Raw genomic sequence first — 16944 nt, forward strand, 5'->3', positions numbered from 1 at the left:
GGCAGGACCCATAGCTTCCTAAGACAGCCAAGCTCCCTTTTCTGTAAAATGGGTTATGAGAATTCTCAATCACAAGGTCTGTGGGGAGGTCTGCAAGGTGGTGCCTGGCATGTAGTCAACAAACCCCAGACCAGTCTTCCCATTTCTCAGACAGACACCTGAGGCTCACAGGGAGGAAGGGACCTGCCCCGGGACACAGCGCAGGCTCCTGCACAATCCGGTTCCTGACTACCCCAGCCCCCAGCCCCCTTTGTACACCAGAGGAGGGTTAAACCAAACATTTTGCTATTTCCTTTTTAAAAAGGTAAAAGACTTTAATTTAATCCAGCCACCCTCTGTCCCCAGGAGCCCTCAGGCAGGGACCCTCCCCTTTTCCAGAAGGCCACTGAGAGGAGGAAATTGTACCTGGGAGGACCCTCGGCCTGGCCAGGAGGCAGTCTAGGTGGGAGGGAGACAGGCTGGATTGCCAGGCCTACTGCCACAGCAGAACTGGAAAGCCCCCAGCTGTCTTCAGGGGGAACGGAGGTCCACGGGCACCACGGGCTCAGAGACAGGATGTCTGGTCTCAGCTTCCCACCCACCAGCCATCTATGTCACTGCCCAGAGCGCAGGCCCCTGGGCCAGTCTAGACAGAATCAGGAAAGCACAAGACGAAAGGCACCTAGTACAGGAGTTCATGAGGAGACGCAGGGCGGTGTGGGCAGCTCCACCTCCAAGCCCCACTGCCTTGGCTACTGAGACAGGGATGGCTCCAGCAGCCTCAGGACACCGCCCACCAGGTGCAGGCTCCCTGTGACCAAGACATGGACGGCAGCGGCCTCACGGAGTACGCTGGCCCCACTGTCTGCCACAGGGTGGGCGAGGAGGTCCTGTGGGGGACCTGGTGTCTGAAAGACAGGGTCCCGGCCCTGGCTGATCCACTGCAAGGCATGGGAGATGCAGCTGAAGACGAGGGAACTGGTGCTGTGGGTGTGGGGCAGGCGGGGTGTTGGCAGCAGGGATGCGGGCCCGGCAGGCTCCAGGCTGGGGGTGTTCCCAAGGTCTGGGCTGGCCAGCTCCTTGTCCAGGAGGCTCCAGTGCTCCTGGTGTTCCAAGCAGCGGAGCAACACCTGGTCCAGTGTCACCATGAAGTTCTGCTGATCTACACGACACAGGGACAGGTGCATCAGTGAGGGGCATGGGGGAAGGGTAGGCATGCTGTGGACACCTGCTTAATCCAGGCCCCTTACATGCATTTCAGTCCTCATAGTGGACGCTATGAGGAAACGGGCTCAGAGAGGTTCAGTGACTTGCACAGTGTCTCAGAGCCAGGGGAAGGAAAGCCAGGCAGTTCAGCTTCAAAGCTGAGACATTCCCCACTGAGCACACCTTCCCATACTAGCCTTCTACTGCAAAATGGACAGGGTCTATCACTGGGGAGGTAAGTATAAGCATCTCTAGAAATGCTGATTCCTGGACTCTCCCCAGACAGTCTGATGTGGGGCCTGGGGAGCTGTATTATTTTTTTATAATATTCAAATTTTTCTGAATGGGACCCGCAGTAGAAAAAAAACATTTTACAATGGCAAACCACAACTCACTTATGCATATATAAATGTCTGAACAGAATCTTCATAAAATAGTGCCTGCCCTTACATACAAAACACACAAATATTTCCTATTTAAAATAAAAAAATGTTGGTTAAGACCCACTAAGAACCATTAGTAGGTTTTAACCTGCATTTTTTTTTTTTTTTTACAGAGACAGAGAGTCAGAGGGACAAATAGGGACAGACAGGAACGGAGAGAGATGAGAAGCATCAATCATCAGTTTTTTGTTGTGGCACTTTAGTTGTTCATTGATTGCTTTCTCATAAGTGCCTTGACTGCGGGCCTTCAGCAGACCGAGTAACCCCTTGCTCAAGCCAGCAACCTTGGGTCCAAGCTGGTGAGCTTTGCTCAAACCAGATGAGCCTGCAAGCAAGCTGGCGACCTCGGGGTCTCGAACCTGGGTCCTTTTGCATCCCAGTCCAACGCTCTATCCACTGCGCCACCGCCTGGTCAGGCTTTAACCTGCATTTTGAAAAATGTTTTCCCCAATGATTTTTTGATATTGCAGTCAGGCAAAATTCAAAATGTACCAAAGGATATTAATACAATAAAATCTAGCTCATACCCTAGACCTCAAGTTCAGTGGCCCCCACTGTCACCATCAAAGCAGTCCATTTCAAGGCCCTCCACACCCTGCCCACCTCAAGGGGCCGTGCCTGTCACCTCTCACCTGCATTGCTCAGGGATGACACCTCTGTCAGGTTAGGGCAGAAAACAGCATAGTCAAACTGGCAGGGCTATGAGGCGAAGGGGTAAAGCTTGGTGTCAGAACCCTGCGAGGATACCCTGCCCCTACCCCGACCTCCACACAGCGCGGCCGCGGGAGCCCGCGCACACGTCCCCATCTCGGGAGATGCCTGTCGCTGGAGTGGCGCGGCATAACCCCGCCACAGCATCTCGCTGCTTCCCCCTCACTGCAGTATACCCTGCCTGGCCTGTGGCCTGGGCAAGCACAGCCCACTGTACAAATGGAGAAACAGGTTTGGGGGCAGGGGTACAGCCTAAGGTTACCCAGCTACTGAGTAGGCTCCCCATCCAGGAACTAGCCTCATTTAACAACTGAAGAACGGAGGCTCAGGGATGAAGGCACCGCTGGGGGGTGGGGTCACAGCCAGAACTCGGCTGGGCTGCCTGGCGCCCATCCACCCGCCAGCCTCTCTCTCACCTGCAGCAGCTTCAGCAGGGCCGCGGAATCCCGGGCCCCGGTGGTATTGAAGAGCAAGACACGCACCTCGGGACCGCTGCGGGAGGGGCGAGGATGGACGTAAGAACCGCTCCTCCCGCCATTCCTCCAGAAACTTCCCTCCTCCCTGCTGGCCTGGCCCCGCCTCACCCTTCCCCGAGGCCCCGCCCCGCCCCTCCCCCGGGGCCCCGCCCCGACAGCCCCTCTGCCGGACGCTCACCTGCCCGGCCTCCCGAGACGCTGCAGCGCCTGGCGGAACCAGCGCACGCAGGCCTGCACGCTGCTGGAGGTGTGCGCGCCGTCCAGGTACCAGGTGAGGGGTCCGCGCCGCAGCACCTGCGACCGGCCGAGCCACTCCGTGTCCCGAAGCCCTGGAGTAGAAGGGAAAGCAGCTTTCCCACACCTCTCCCACCCCAGTCCTCAACTCGCACACACAACCCGCCCTCAACGCCCCCATCTGAACTCTGTGAGGAGCTGATCAGCCCCGGAGCCTATGACTGACTGGGTGGCAGTCAGTGGGATTATATCAGCTCTTCTACCGCAGCCCTGGGGCGGGGGGACTATCATATATTAGCCCTTATCACAGAGCAAGTGAGTCTTTGGGATGGTATGTGACTCAAGATCTACCTGGCTCCAGGGCTTCGTCACGGCCCTGACACAGGGCCTGGCACACAGTGGGCACACTGGAACCATTTGCTGATGGGGTTTAGCAGCCATGAGCACCTACTGTGTGCTGAAGGTTTTGGGGGAAGCAAGAGCCTGAAAGGATCACCATTCCCACGGTCTTCTGATGATGGTGACCAGGATGGCAGTCACGCAGCTACTACTGGCCGGGCTGGGCACTTTATCCCATACTGGCCAGGCTCTGGGCTCAGTCCCTTGGTGATGTCACCTCACAGTGGATCCTATAATCATCTCATTTGGCAGTTGGTGAATGAACTCAAGTCCAGGAAAGCTTAATGACTTCAGAGTCCTTTCTCTTGCATACCATATTGAATTGCCCCCACCTCTCAAATAGGACATAGAAAGAAACATCTGAAGGGACCTCGCTGGGCAGAAAGGTCTCTTACCGTGCCGCATGCGGGACGTGGGCAGGAACACGGGTGCCAGGGGCAGCTGACATAGGAGGCTTGGCCTGGACACTTTCAGCTCCCCAATGCCTGGGGGACAAGGGAGGGCTGTGTGGGACTGGGTGTTCTCAGAAGCCTCAGAGGCAGGCTCCACATGTCCCCCGACCACCAGCCAGCCTACTTACCTTGGTGGTCCTTTTGCTGCAGCCAGGAGCGGGCCAGCTGCAAGGCCAATGAGGCATTGGACCGCTGGTGCTCTCCCTCCAGGCCCAGGGCCAGCCGTGGTCCCCCTTCCTCCAGGGCTTCCAGGGGTGGGCACAGGTAGAGGGGACACTGCAGAGGAGTCAGGGGAGCTTCTGCCACCCTGGCCAGGAGGCCTTTCCTGATGTCGTCAGCCCTTCCATCTTTCCCACCAACCAGAACCCACCAAGCCCTGCTCCTAGCCCAACATGTGCTCCAGCTGGATGAACAACTGGTCCTCACTGCACAAACGAGCACACTGAAGCCCGGAAGGGTAAAGCGGCTCCCAGCACTTCCAATCAGACTCACCGAGATCTTCTCAGCACACTCCTTCAGGACCGCCAGGGGGCCATCAGGCTGGGGCACAGTGAAGGCGGGGACGCCACGCTGTGGAGGTCAGAGTAAGACAGAGGCTGCTGGTGTCCATCTCCATCTTTGGCACCCACACCCCTGGCTCGGGGCAGCCCATTCAGCCTCCTCCCATTGGACCTATGGGAACCCCTCAATGGGGAGACTGGGGCTGGAGATGAGCCTCAACTTACTCCAGTCACAAGCAGAGCTGAGACAAGAACTCAGACCCAACTGATGTCTGAGACCTTGTCCTGAGTTAGGGTACAAAGGACCCTGCCCCAGCCTCACCTCCCTGAGCCCTAAGGGCCAGCCCCACGCTGTCCATGGACCTCCCCTCCCTGGAGCTGCCTGGTCACCTTGAAGATGCCCCCTTTCTGCCATGCGATCTTCTCCATTGTGTCCCCCAGGAGGCTGGTGTGGTCAATGCCAAGAGAGGAGACCCCACATACAATAGGTTTCCTGTGAAAGACAAAAGAGCCACGATGCTCCTCCCCTGGGCCACCTGGGCTCATGGCCACCATCCCTCTCCCCAGGCAGCCATCCTCACCTGATGATATTCGTGCAGTCATAAGCCCCACCAATACCCACTTCCACCACCGCCAGGTCCACCTGTAAAGGATCAGAAGGCCTGGCAAGGGGTACGGGGGCACCAGATGCCACATGGGAGCCCCCAACCTGCTTAAGATTCCCCTCCCCAAGGCCTTAGTTAGACACAGGGTACTAGGGAGTAGGCACACACCTTCTCTTGGAGGAAGACATGGAAGGCCATGAGCGTGAGAAAGCGGAAGTATCCGGGCATGAAGACGGAGCTGCTGCTGTCCTGTGGACAGGAACATGTCAGAGCCCGGAGGCCCTGCAGCCTCTGCTCCGGGCAGATGGAGTCCTGGGATGTGCAGCGCCTCCTGGGTCCATCCACCCACTCCAGTGCCCCCTTCCCTGCCCCCACCAGCCCTCCTGCATGGAAACCTTGGTCTCCTCCAGCCGGTGATAGAGGCACCAGAAGTGCTTGGTGAAGAGCTCAGGGCTGATGGGCTGCCCATTGATGCGGATCCGCTCGCGTACCTGCACCAGGTGGGGAGAGCTGGCGGGGAGACCTGAGGTCATCAGGACTCCCTGGCCGAGCCCCCAGGCCTTCCCCTACCTCCCCGCCCCACTCCTTTTCCGGAAACACAAATATAATGATGTCACTGTCCTGAAAACCCTTCCCTGGCTCCCCCTGCCCTCAAGGAAGTGCTGGCTCTTAGCCCTGGCCGGTTGGCTCAGTGGTAGAGTGTCGGCCTGGCATGCAGGAGTCCCAGGTTCAATTCCCGGCCAGGGCACACAGGAGAAGCGCCCATCTGCTTCTCCACCCCTCCCCCTCTCCTTCCTCTCTGTCTCTCTTCCCCTCCCACAGCCGAGGCTCCATTGGAGCAAAGTTGGCCCAGGCGCTGAGGATGGCTCTATGGCCTCTGCCTCAGGCGCTAGAATGGCTCGGGTTGCAACAGAGCAATGGGCAGAGCATCACCCCCTGGTGGGTGTGCCGGGTGGATCCCGGTCCGTCGCATGCGGAAGTCTGTCTGACTGCCTCCCTGTCGTTTCCAACTTCAGAAAAATACAGAAAAAAAAAAAAAAAAGTGCTGGCTCTTCATTTCGGAACTCCCAGGCCCGGGTGGGGCCGAGGCCACTGGCCTGTGTCTCACCTCTCCTGAGTCTCTCATAGTTCCCTCGGCCCAGCCCTTCTCCAGCATCCCTGGGGTGGCCCACAAGGCTACATAGGCTCAAATCGAAGGCTGGGTTTTAACCCAAAAACTATTTTAGAAGGGAGATTATTGGCTTATATTGGAATCCTCAAAGAAAAACCCTTTTGTATTATGAGTCCTTCTCTCCACTTCTTTATTTTGAAAAAACAACTGGTTAGGGAAAACACAATGGTCTGAAATGACTTCAGTGGGTTAGAGGTCACTTGAAGGAACTAGTTATAGAAAAAGAGGCAAAAATCTTAAATGCCCCAACCCCAAGGACTGAATCCCTAGCGATTAACCATCAGGTCAATCCTGCTACTGAGATTAGGAGACGTGCAGCCGAAAGATGAGGGACCTGTATCTACCCCCCACTCCCTAACCCACCCAGGCCCATCTTCTGGTGTGAGCCTAGATCAGTGGTTTTCAACCTTTTTCATCCCTTTGCACATGTAAACTAATTACTAAAATTCTGTGACACACCAAAAAACAGATTTTTTGCTGATTAAAAATAGATACAATTTTTTTCTGTTTTTTGTTTTGTTTTGTTTTTTTAGAGAGAGAGAAACATTGATTTGTTGTTCCACCTACTTATACATTCATTGGTTGATTCTAGTGTGTGCCCTGACCAGGGAACAAACCTGCAACCTTGGTGTATCAGGATGACGCTCTAACTAACTGAGCTAGCTACCTGGCCAGGGCCAAAATAGGTAAAATTTTGATTCATTCACACTGGACGGCTATTGTTGTATTGGCTGTTGTTATTTAATTTGATAATCTAAGGGAAAAGAGATCAGTGCCCTTGGATAAACAGTCATGCCATGTGGCTATTCTAGCTATATTTAGTTTATACATTCAAGTTACTGCCACCCTTGCCTAATTTTTTTTTCTTTATTCATTTTTAAAGAGGAGAGAGAGAGAGAAGGCGGGAGGAGCTGGAAGCATCAACTCCCATATGTGCCTTGACCAGGCAAGCCCAGGGTTTTGAACCGGCGACCTCAGCATTTCCAGGTCTATGCATTATCCACTGCGCCACCACAGGTCAGGCTAATTTTTTTTATTATGAAAATTAAAGCCTGCCATAGCCCTGAGCCATTGTGATGAGTGCTGACCGAATGCTTGTTGAATGAATAAAAGTCGGGCAGAGAGAGAAGCAGCTGAGCTGCAGGGAGTGACCCTGGCCCAGAGGTGTTGGCTGGTTCCACAGCCCCCCAGGGAGCTAGGAGACACCACATCCCTCCACACCTCAGTACCTAAAGAATCCCGTCTTCAGGCCATAGCTTCGGAGGATACATTCAGTGAAGGCACAGGTGGAGCCCTAGAAAGAAAAGTTCTTGTCTGGACAGTCCCCTCAACCCCCACCCCACCAAGGGGATACGCTCCCCCTGGATCTTGTCTATACCTTCCCCTTGGTCCCAGTGATATGGATGATGTTTAGCCGGTCCAAGTCCTCCACCTGGGACAGACAGACAAGGTCCCAAACTCAACAACAGGACTCACAGACAAATAGGAGTGAGGGATGTTCACAGACCCTGCCTACTTTACCTGCAGACCAGTCTGTGCCAAGTACAGCTTCATGACTTCCAGCTGTGTCTGGGGGTCACCCCGCTGGTGCTTCACCTGTTCCAGGTAGCTGGCATTGGTCTGCAGGGTGTTGAGCATGCGTACAGCTTCCTGGCAACCACAGTTTACAGGTAGCAGGTAAGGCTTACTAGGGGTCCATAGGGACAGACACACCCAGAGCACCAGCGCCCAGACCAGGGCACCAGCCTGCTGTGCCAACCCTGTTGCCCCAGCCTAGAGATTAGGCACTGGTGAGAAAAACATGGCATTGCTCCAGCTCTGGCACAGATGAAAACTGGGGCAACTCGGCTTCACCTAGGGAGTGACAGGTTAAGCAGGTAGCATGAATAACGGTAATCCTTTCCTTCTGGATCAGGCTCGCCCGGGTGCACCCCTGGGGCCGTTGCCTCAGATCTTCCAAAGGGGTCCACCACTAAATTGGGCTCCTACTGGGGTGGGGCCAGAACCACAGAAGGTTGGGGTCTTAGAACTGGAGAAATCAGCACACGGAATCCTTCAAGTCTTCCATGCTTAACTCTGATGATTGGGATTCCGCATTCTGACCAAGAGCAGAATGGCTTCAAGCCACCAGATGGAGAAGAGGAGGAGGTTGGGAGGGTGAAAAGGTGTGTCCAGGGTCACCCAGCCAGGAAGGCAGGTACATCAGCCTCGGGAGGGTCCACATTGGAGGTAAGAGTGGGGGTGCTATTTATTCCCCCTAGGACCTCAGTGGTTGGTTGGAAGCCCCACCCCTTCAAAATGGTGCCACTTGCCTGGCTGGCATCAGGTTCTGGTCTCTGACAACTGGCCCCTGGCATACAGCCAGGTGGAAGTTTTCCGTTTTCCACCCCATTACTCCTGATTCCTGTCTCCGGAGACTTTGGGGCACCAGAACCCCAGCTGAGCCACTGGACACCACAGGGTGCCCCCCCCCAACTCTAACATGGGACACTTCGGCCTCAGAATTCCCAGATCCGGCAGCCCAGGACCAACTTCCTGGTCCCTGTCCCCACCCCCCGACTCCAAGAGGTCGCCGCCCCCCGCCCCCCGCGAGCTCCCCAATCTCAGGTTTCCTGGTTTCCTCTTCAGCTGACAGCCCAGGTTGCTGTGTGGCTCAGGCCTGGCCCACGTGTCATATAGCACGACCGCCGGCCTGCCTGCGGGATACCTGATACTCCATGCCGGGTTCCTGCGGCGCCGGCCTCACGCTTAACTCTCGCCTTGCCGCCACCCTAGTGGTTACACAATTCGGAGAAACCGCTGCCAGGTAAAGAGCCGCGCGCAGGTGGCTGCGTGCAGGCGACATGGTAGCGACGCGGGCGACTTCACGCTGGACCCGGGAGGGAGACGCCCCGCCCCGCCCTCCGCCAATCAGCGCCGCCCAAGGAACCCGTCAGCACCAATAAGAATCCGCGGATGCCATCCTTGTGAGGGGCAGTCTCTCGGGCTGTGAGCCTTGCCCATATTTATGAGGGGCAAGCTCGCAGATCCGCGTCTTCCTAATATAAACTTGAACACCTTTTGTCATCCCCCTCCCAAGACCGCAACCCCCAAAATAGCCAGTCCCAGCCAGCCCTCAGCCTTTGCTCCAGGCAAGAACCAGCTCCGAGCTGGATGAAATGACCTTGCGAAGGTCACTAAACCCTGGCCCCAAATGTCCTAGCTCCACGCAGAGACCACAGGCTGCGGGTTGCGGTCTCTGCCCTCACGAGTCTGACAGCCCCGTTGCGGGGGCCAGTAGGCTGAAAACCAGGCATCTACGCTACTGGGGTTTCTTGCCAACCCCTGCAGCCTGGGCGATCCTCTTGGAAGAAAGCAACATCTTGGAGGAGGCCTGGGGATAAGGAGGAATTGGGGAGATGTAGGGATGGGAGAGAGGTTTCCAAGCAAAGGAAAGAAAGGAACGATGTGGGAAAAGCCAAGGATTGAAGAGAGAAAATTAGGGAACTGGACTTCCACCTGGTTGGGCCGCTTTGTGGCATACTGCCAACATGCTAGATACGGCAGTTTAGGTGACAATAAAATGGTTTTTTTTTTGTTTAGTTTTAGGGGTTTTTTTGTTTTTGTTTTTTGGTTGTTGTTTTTTTGCAAGAGAGAGAGACAGACAGGAAGGGAAAGAGATGAGAAGCATCAACTCATAGTTGCATCACCTTAGTTATTCATTGATTACTTTCTCATATATGCCTTGATGGGGGTGGTGGGGTAGCGGTGGTGGCTGCTCCAGCCGAGCCAGTAGCCCCTTGCTCAAGCCAGCAGCCTTGGGCTTCAAGTCAGCAGCGTTTGGGCTCAAGCCAGAGACCATGGGGTCATGTCTATGATCCCACGCTCAAGCCAGCAACCCTGCGCTCAAGCTGGTGAGGCCATGCTTGAGCCTGCAACCTCGGGGTTTCAAACCTGGGTCCTCAGGATCCCAGGCTGATGCTCTATCCCAGGGGTCCCCAAACTACGGTCCGCGGGCCGCATGCAGCCCCCTAAGGCCATTTATCCAGCCCCCACCGCACTTCCAAAAGAGGCACCTCTTTCATTGGTGGTCAGTGAGAGGAGCATAGTTCCCATTGAAATACTGGTCAGTTTGTTGATTTAAATTTACTTGTTCTTTATTTTAAATATTGTATTTGTTCCCGTTTTGTTTTTTTACTTTAAAATAAGGTATGTGCAGTGTGCATAGGGATTTGTTCATAGTTTTTTTTATAGTCTGGCCCTCCAACGGTCTGAGGGACAGTGAACTGACCCCCTGTGTAAAAAGTTTGGGGACCCCTGCTCTATCCACTGCACCACTGCCTGGTTATGTAACAGTAAAATGGTTTTAAAAGAAATAAGATCAGATTTTCACTTGAAGATTTGCTGTGTGGAGAAGCAACTTTTTATTTATTAGCTGGGATGCTGCCTGACTCCTGAATCATTCAATAAAACCAATTAGATCTTAAAATTAAAAAAATAAAAGTTTTCAGCCTGCTAGGTGCCCCCACCTGGCCCCATGGGAGATAAAGAGAGCCTGTCTTTCCTTTCTTTTTTCAATCATCAAAACTTTTTCTATACATATATGTGTGAATAGTTTAGCAACTGCATGTGTGGGACACAAGGTTGTCAAGAATTTCCAAAGGCAGGAGGTGGGCCGGGTCTTTTATCATTGTTTTGTTTTTTAAGGTTTTATTTATTAATTTTAGAGAGGAGAGAGAGCGAGCAAGAAAGAGAAGGGAGAGGAGCAAAAAACATCAACTCCCATATGTGCCTTGACCAGGCAAGCCCGGGGTTTCGAACCGGCAACCTCTGAGTTCCAGGTCGACGCTTTATCCACTGTGCCACCACAGGCCAGGCAATTACCTTTTTTTTTTTTTTTTTTTTTCTGAAGCTGTAAACGGGGAGGCAGTCAGACAGACTCCCGCATGCGCCCGACCGGGATCCACCCGGCACACCCACCAGGGGGCGATGCTCTGCCCATCCGGGGCATCACTCTTTTGCGACCAGAGCCACTCTAGCGCCTGGGGCAGAGGCCAAGGAGCCATCCCCAGCGCCCGGGCCATCTTTTGCTCCAATGGAGCCTCAGCTGCGGGAGGGGAAGAGAAAGACAGAGAGGAAGGAGAGGGGGAGGGGTGGAGAAGCAGATGGGTGCCTCTCCTGTTGCCCTGGCCGGGAATCGAACCCGGGACTTCCGCACGCCAGGCCGACGCTCTACCACTGAGCCAACCAGCCAGGGCCACCATTGTTTTTTATTTGAAAAGCCAGAGATGTTCCTCGAAGGAAATGTGTAAAAGAGAAAATCAAAGGCACCTTCATCACACACCTGGAGAACCACTATTACCACCATGATGCTATTTTCACTCTCCGGAAAGAACAATAGAAACTAAGTCATTGTCTGGAGAAAAAAGAAAAGGAAACAAGGGTGTGGAGAAACTGGCAAGCAAGCCAGTGTCTACCAACGGGAGGCTGAACTGCAGGAGTGTGGAGGGCGAGTGAGGGGCGCAGGGATTCTGCTTTAATCCTCACCCTCCCGGAGGGAAGGATGTCATCAGTGCACTCGTTCATTCACTCATTCATTTGACAAGAAATTGTCTCTGTGCCAGACCCTGGGCTAGGCCCTGGGGACACTGGCTTCTGGGGACAGATGACAAATTCTGCTCACAGAGTGCCCTGTCCAGGGGGTGAGAGGACAGTAAAGGAGGAAATTTACAAAGGAGTATACATACTTGCAAACTCTGATCAGAAGCACTCTCATTGCTCCAGGGACAGGAGGCTGAGGTGCAGAGAAGGAAGGGTCTGAGGCAGGTTGGAGTCACACAGCGGGCCAGCAAAGTCAAGGGACTGGGCTCTAGGGGGGACTTTCTAAATTCAGATCTGCCTAGGCCACTGCCCCTCTCCCGCCCCATCATTCCCTTAGGATTAATAAAGCCAGCAAGCCTGCCAAGGCCCAGCCCCTGCCCGCCTCCTGCCTCATCCACCACCGCAGGGCCTCATCACCGCCAGCTGGCAGGGACTTCCAGAATTGGTCTTGGCCTCTTCCACCTCCAAGTCTTTGCTCACATTTGCCTTTGCCTTGAAACACCTTTGGGTGAGTTGCTTTTAGCTAAGATTTATTAAGCAGTTCTCCCTGTACTGGGCACTGCACTTTGTTTTCATCCTCTTGAGAATTGTGCGACTTAGAGATTACCCCCATTTTATAAGTGAAGAAATGGAAGCTCCCAGAGGTTAAGCAACTCACCCAGGGTGATGCAGACAGTATATGGCAGAGACAAGATTCAAATCCGATTTGCTGACACTAAAGCCTGCCCTCATTCACCACCACACAGCTGGTCATCCTGGCTCTCCACTGTTGATGTACTGTGTAACTCTGGGCAATTCCCCTCTCTGATCCTGTCTGACTCTCAGTCTCCTCCGTATTAGGGGGAGGCCTGAAATCAGCTCTTTATGAGCCCATAATTTCTGGGGATATTTTGGGACAAAGGATGGAGTGTCTCAATGAGGACAAGTCTCCAAAGGCCACCACACTCCAGAGAGCCTGGACTAGAGAGGTCCAGCTACACCTTTCCTCCAGCCCCCGTTCTGTGGAGACCATGGCAGGTTCAAGCTCACTGACAGCTCTGTGCAGAAGCTTAGCATTCAGAACGGAAAGATTTATGGCCACACAGGGTTTTGCCCCTGTGATATACATAAAGACTCCTTCAGTTCCGAATATCTACTTACATCCAGTGACCTATATGGAAACACTTTTCGGTAACTTGGGGGGGGGGGGGAGAAAACTTGCATTAGACGGAGTTCCGTATCCTCAAGGGGCAGCCTCTCCTAATCCTCACCCTGATACTGGTTGCTAAAGTGTTAACGAATTTAATTAGGAGGACAAATGAGATTCCCTTTGACCCTGAAATTCTACTTCTAAACATGACCCTGAAAACAACTAGAGCTGTGATCAGAGACCCATAGGCTCCATCTCGGGTGGCAGGTGACACACTGATGATGCCCCTCTTCCTGATCGCCTTTGTCCTCTGGGCTTCCTGGACCCCTCCCTCCTGCTTCTCCCTTTTCCTCCCAAGCCATACCTTCTGCACTCTCTTCCCATTGGACGGTCCGAGGTTCACACCTCTCTTCAAGGTTCTGCTAATCCGGGTCTGTGATAACATCTGACTCCCAAGTGAACCTTGGCCTGTGATCATCTGATGGCATCTAACCCGGTCAGCTCTATAACATGTTCCCTGTCCCTCTGCCCCAAAACCTGCTCCTCCCCCGGCCTTGCCAGCTTGGAAAACGGCTGCACCGTCCACCCCGCTGTCCAGGTCTAACCCTCGGCCTCCCCTGAGGTTTCCCCCTCCCTCGCCCCAGACCCCACCATCCACAGGCCTGTCCACGTGGTCACCCCGTGCTCCAGGCTGCCAGTGCTGCTCTACCTTATAGTTTCTTTGCTATTGCTCCCTTTAAAAAAAATATTGATTTTAGAGAAGGAGGAAGGAGAGAGAAAGAGAAACATTGATTTGTTGTTCTACTTGTGCATTCATTGGTTGATTCTAGGATGTGCCCTGAGCAGGGGTCGAATCCTCAACTTTGGCATATTGGGATGATACTTTAACCAACTGAACTACCCGGCCAGGGCTGCTAGTCCTCTTGACCCTACAATCATTCTCCACCGTTTTTTAAAAAAATCAGGCTTTATCTCTCTTCTACTTCGAACCTTCCAGTGGGTTCCCATTGTACTTAGGATGAAATCCAAACTTTCCATCTTATCATCTCTTCCCTCACCAGCCCAGCTGGCCTTCTCAGATCCTCAAAAAGGCCAACTGCATGCCCACCTTTCTGAAAGTCCACATAGCCTGACCAGGCGGTGGCACAGTGGATAGAGTGTCGGACTGGGATGCCGAGGACCCAGGTCCGAGACCCTGAGGTCGCCAGCTTGAGCGCGGGCTCATCTGGTTTGAGCAAAAGCTCACCAGCTTGGACCCAAGGTCGCTGGCTCAAGCAAAGGGTTACTCAGTCTGCTGAAGGCCTGCGGTCAAGGCACATATGAGAAAGCAATCAATGAACAACTAATATGTCGCAATGAAAAACTAATGATTGCCCTGGCCGGCTGGCTCAGTGGTAGAGCGTCGGCCTGGAGTGCAGAAGTCCAGGGTTCGATTCCCGGCCAGGGCACACAGGAGAAGCGCCCATCTGCTTCTCCACCCCTCCCCGTCTCCTTCCTCTCTGTCTCTCTCTTCCCCTCCTGCAGCCGAGGCTCCATTGGAGCAAAGATGGCCCGGGCGCTGGGGATGGCTCCTTGGCCTCTGCCCCAGGCGCTAGAGTGACTCTGGTCGCAACAGAGTGATGCCCCGGAGGGGCAGAGCATCGCCCCCCTGGTGGGCAGAGCGTCGTCCCCTGGTGGGCGTGCTGGGTGGATCCCGGTCGGGCGCATGCGGGAGTCTGTCTGACTGTCTCTCCCCATTTCCAGCTTCGGAAAATTACAAAAAAAAAAAAAAAAGGAAAACTAATGATTGATGCTTCTCATCTCTCTCTGTTCTTGCCTGTCTGTCCCTATCTTTGACTCTCTCTCTGTCTCTGTAAAGAAAAAAAGAAAGTCCACAATTAGTGAGCACTCAGCATTAAAGATACGCATTTGGTCTGCATGGGAAACAGGCACAGAGGATTTCCTCAGCCTGCCGAAGGTCATGCAGAGTGAATGCATAACAAAGCCTCAGGGCCTTTGCACTGGTGGTTCCCTCTGCCCTGAACTTTCTCTCCCCAAAAGCTTACATGACTGACTCCTACTCATTCCAGGTCTCTGCTTAAATGTCACCTTCCTGCTGCCTTCTTTTCACCAGCCACCCTTGTATAGTTTTTGAAGTTTGAACCACATGATTATATTAGCATTTCAGAATAAAAACTTTCTTAAAAGTGTTAAGAGCCTGACCAGGCGGTGGTGCAGTGGATAGAGTGTTGGCCTGGGATGCTGAGAACCCAGGTTTGAAACCCAGAGGTCACAGGCTTGAGCACAGGCTCATCCAGCTTGAGTGTGGGGTCGCCGGCTTAGGTGTGAAATCAGACATGCTCCCAAGGTGGCTGGCTTGAGCCCAAAGGTCAGCTGGAGCCCCCCTGTCAAGGCACATATGAGAAAGCAAGCAATGAACAATTAAGGTGCCACAACGAGTTGCTTCTTCTCATCTCTCTCCCTTCCTGTCTGTCTCTCCTTGTAAATAAAAAAAAATTATTTGTTGATTTTAGAGAGACAGACAGAAACAACAATCCATTCCCTACAACCTTTGCGTATCAGGACAATGCTCTAACTACTAAGCTATCCAACCAGGGCAAGGTTAGAAATCTTTAAGGAGCTAAGTCCTTAATAGCTCTTAACTACACCTACCAGGTCTATAAAATGCAGGCAATAACGGTTTCAGATCTGTGAGCACAGATAACAGTGGGCCCTACCCAATAGGTAGTAAGAACTTGATCAATGTTGCCCTGATCATTGTTAATTGTTATTATTAAAATTGAACTAACAGCCTGACCTGCAGTGGCGCAATGAATAAAGCATGGACCTGGAATGCTGAGGTTGCAGGTTTGAAGCCCTGGCTTGCCAGGTCATGGCACATAGGGGAAGCAAATTCAAGTTGCTTCCCACTCCCCCCCCCCATGTTCTCTCTCCCTCTCCTCTCTCTAGCATGAATAAATAATATCTTAAATAAAATATAAAATAAAATGAGACTAAGTCTTTCTCCACAGAACATTCCTGAGAGTCCAAGCAGATGAAATCCTGTCTACAGATCATGTAAACATACAAGAGGACCCCAGAGGTAGCCTTTGCCACCAGCCACACCTGCTACCTTAAGGGCTCTGCTCTAGAGACCCTCACTCAAGATCCTCCTCACACCAACTGGGTGGGGGCGACTGTGAGCTGTAAAGCCGTGGAGGGTGCTGACTATCCCAGACCTTTACAACAGGTTCATCAGTGACAAACTTTCCCTTTGGGTTCCGCGAAAGGTGGGGTTATTATCATTGCTGATGGTCTCGGACCCCCGAGGGATATTTACACCCATTTGAACAAAATAAAGAATTGAGGCTTGGAGAGGCAGGCCACCCACCCAAGGTGACCATTCTCCTACCTGGAAGGAGGCAGGTTTAGCTGAGAAAGGCCCCCTGGACGGGCTTGGCGGCTCCATGGCTGCTTCCCACCAGAGCTTCTCAACTACTGGCCAGGAGGTAACCAGGGACCGGGCACCTTTCATCCCAGGACTTCATGCTCCCCAACCAGACGGGCAGAGTGATCACAGACCACCTCTGCCAAGACAGGCTTGCTCTGTGCAGGCCTCTGCCGGGCCAGAGGTGGGACGGGGAGTTGAGAGGCTACCCACAAGACCTTGCCTTCTCCCCACCAGAAGCCCAGGGCCTCCCCAGTGTGCAGGAAAGCTCTTACCTGATAGGTTCGCGCTTACATCCTAGCATCCGCCCAGGGACCTCTTGTCCTCTCTGGAGGTTTCCAGAGTGCAGAATTTCCATAGTTACATAACTGGGCAGAGGTTAAAGGTGAGCAGGCAGGTGGGGGTGCTGGCGGGAGAGGCACGTGGGAGACTTCCCGCCTTCAGGGCTGGCTTTATCAGCCCATCTACCCACCATTAGGGCCTGTTTGCCCTGGCCCTGCCCAGCTGGGATCCCTGAGGAGCAGGGAGCAGGATTCAGAGGTGCCCTTGACCTAAGGAGTCCGAGCCTGCTGAGGGGAGAGGCTGTGCTTCACCAAAGGAGCCAGGACACAGACCCATTCCTCTGGCTGCAG

The 16944-nt window shown here is 53.6% G+C and overlaps 1 protein-coding gene across 3 annotated transcripts; it reads right to left on the bottom strand.

Moving 5' to 3' along the window:
- Positions 1 to 34: 34 nt before the first annotated feature.
- FPGS (folylpolyglutamate synthase) lies at positions 35 to 16659 on the bottom strand. Of its 3 annotated transcripts, none has more exons than XM_066256123.1 (15): positions 16588 to 16659; positions 7698 to 7826; positions 7555 to 7608; positions 7406 to 7470; positions 5401 to 5515; positions 5174 to 5254; positions 4982 to 5043; positions 4791 to 4893; positions 4393 to 4470; positions 4029 to 4176; positions 3844 to 3933; positions 2994 to 3144; positions 2756 to 2831; positions 2261 to 2327; positions 35 to 1141 (listed from the first exon to the last, which is right to left on the bottom strand). In XM_066256123.1, the coding sequence occupies exons 2-15, from the start codon at positions 7812 to 7814 to the stop codon at positions 732 to 734; spliced, it is 1617 nt and encodes a 538-aa protein (XP_066112220.1). In that variant the 5' UTR covers positions 7815 to 7826; positions 16588 to 16659; the 3' UTR covers positions 35 to 731. The 3 variants fall into 3 exon arrangements, with proteins under 3 accessions (XP_066112220.1, XP_066112218.1, XP_066112217.1); XM_066256121.1 differs by lacking the exon at positions 16588 to 16659 and adding an exon at positions 16277 to 16556; XM_066256120.1 differs by lacking the exon at positions 16588 to 16659 and adding an exon at positions 8884 to 9076.
- Positions 16660 to 16944: the final 285 nt, after the last annotated feature.

Source organism: Saccopteryx bilineata, chromosome 2 (genome assembly GCF_036850765.1).
Source record: "Saccopteryx bilineata isolate mSacBil1 chromosome 2, mSacBil1_pri_phased_curated, whole genome shotgun sequence".
Taxonomy (NCBI): domain Eukaryota; kingdom Metazoa; phylum Chordata; class Mammalia; order Chiroptera; family Emballonuridae; genus Saccopteryx; species Saccopteryx bilineata.

What these genes read in the sequence shown, in the direction of transcription:
- FPGS (XM_066256120.1), bottom strand. Translation starts at nt 9,021, where the DNA reads ATGTCGCCTGCACGCAGCCACCTGCGCGCGGCTCTTTACCTGGCAGCG. An exon ending in AACCCGGCATGGAGTATCAG is followed by an intron (nt 7,827 to 8,883) that starts GTATCCCGCAGG and finishes TGTGGTTGCCAG; the next exon opens with GAAGCTGTACGCATGCTCAA. An exon ending in CGTCTCGGGAGGCCGGGCAG is followed by an intron (nt 2,832 to 2,993) that starts GTGAGCGTCCGG and finishes CCCCTCCCGCAG; the next exon opens with CGGTCCCGAGGTGCGTGTCT.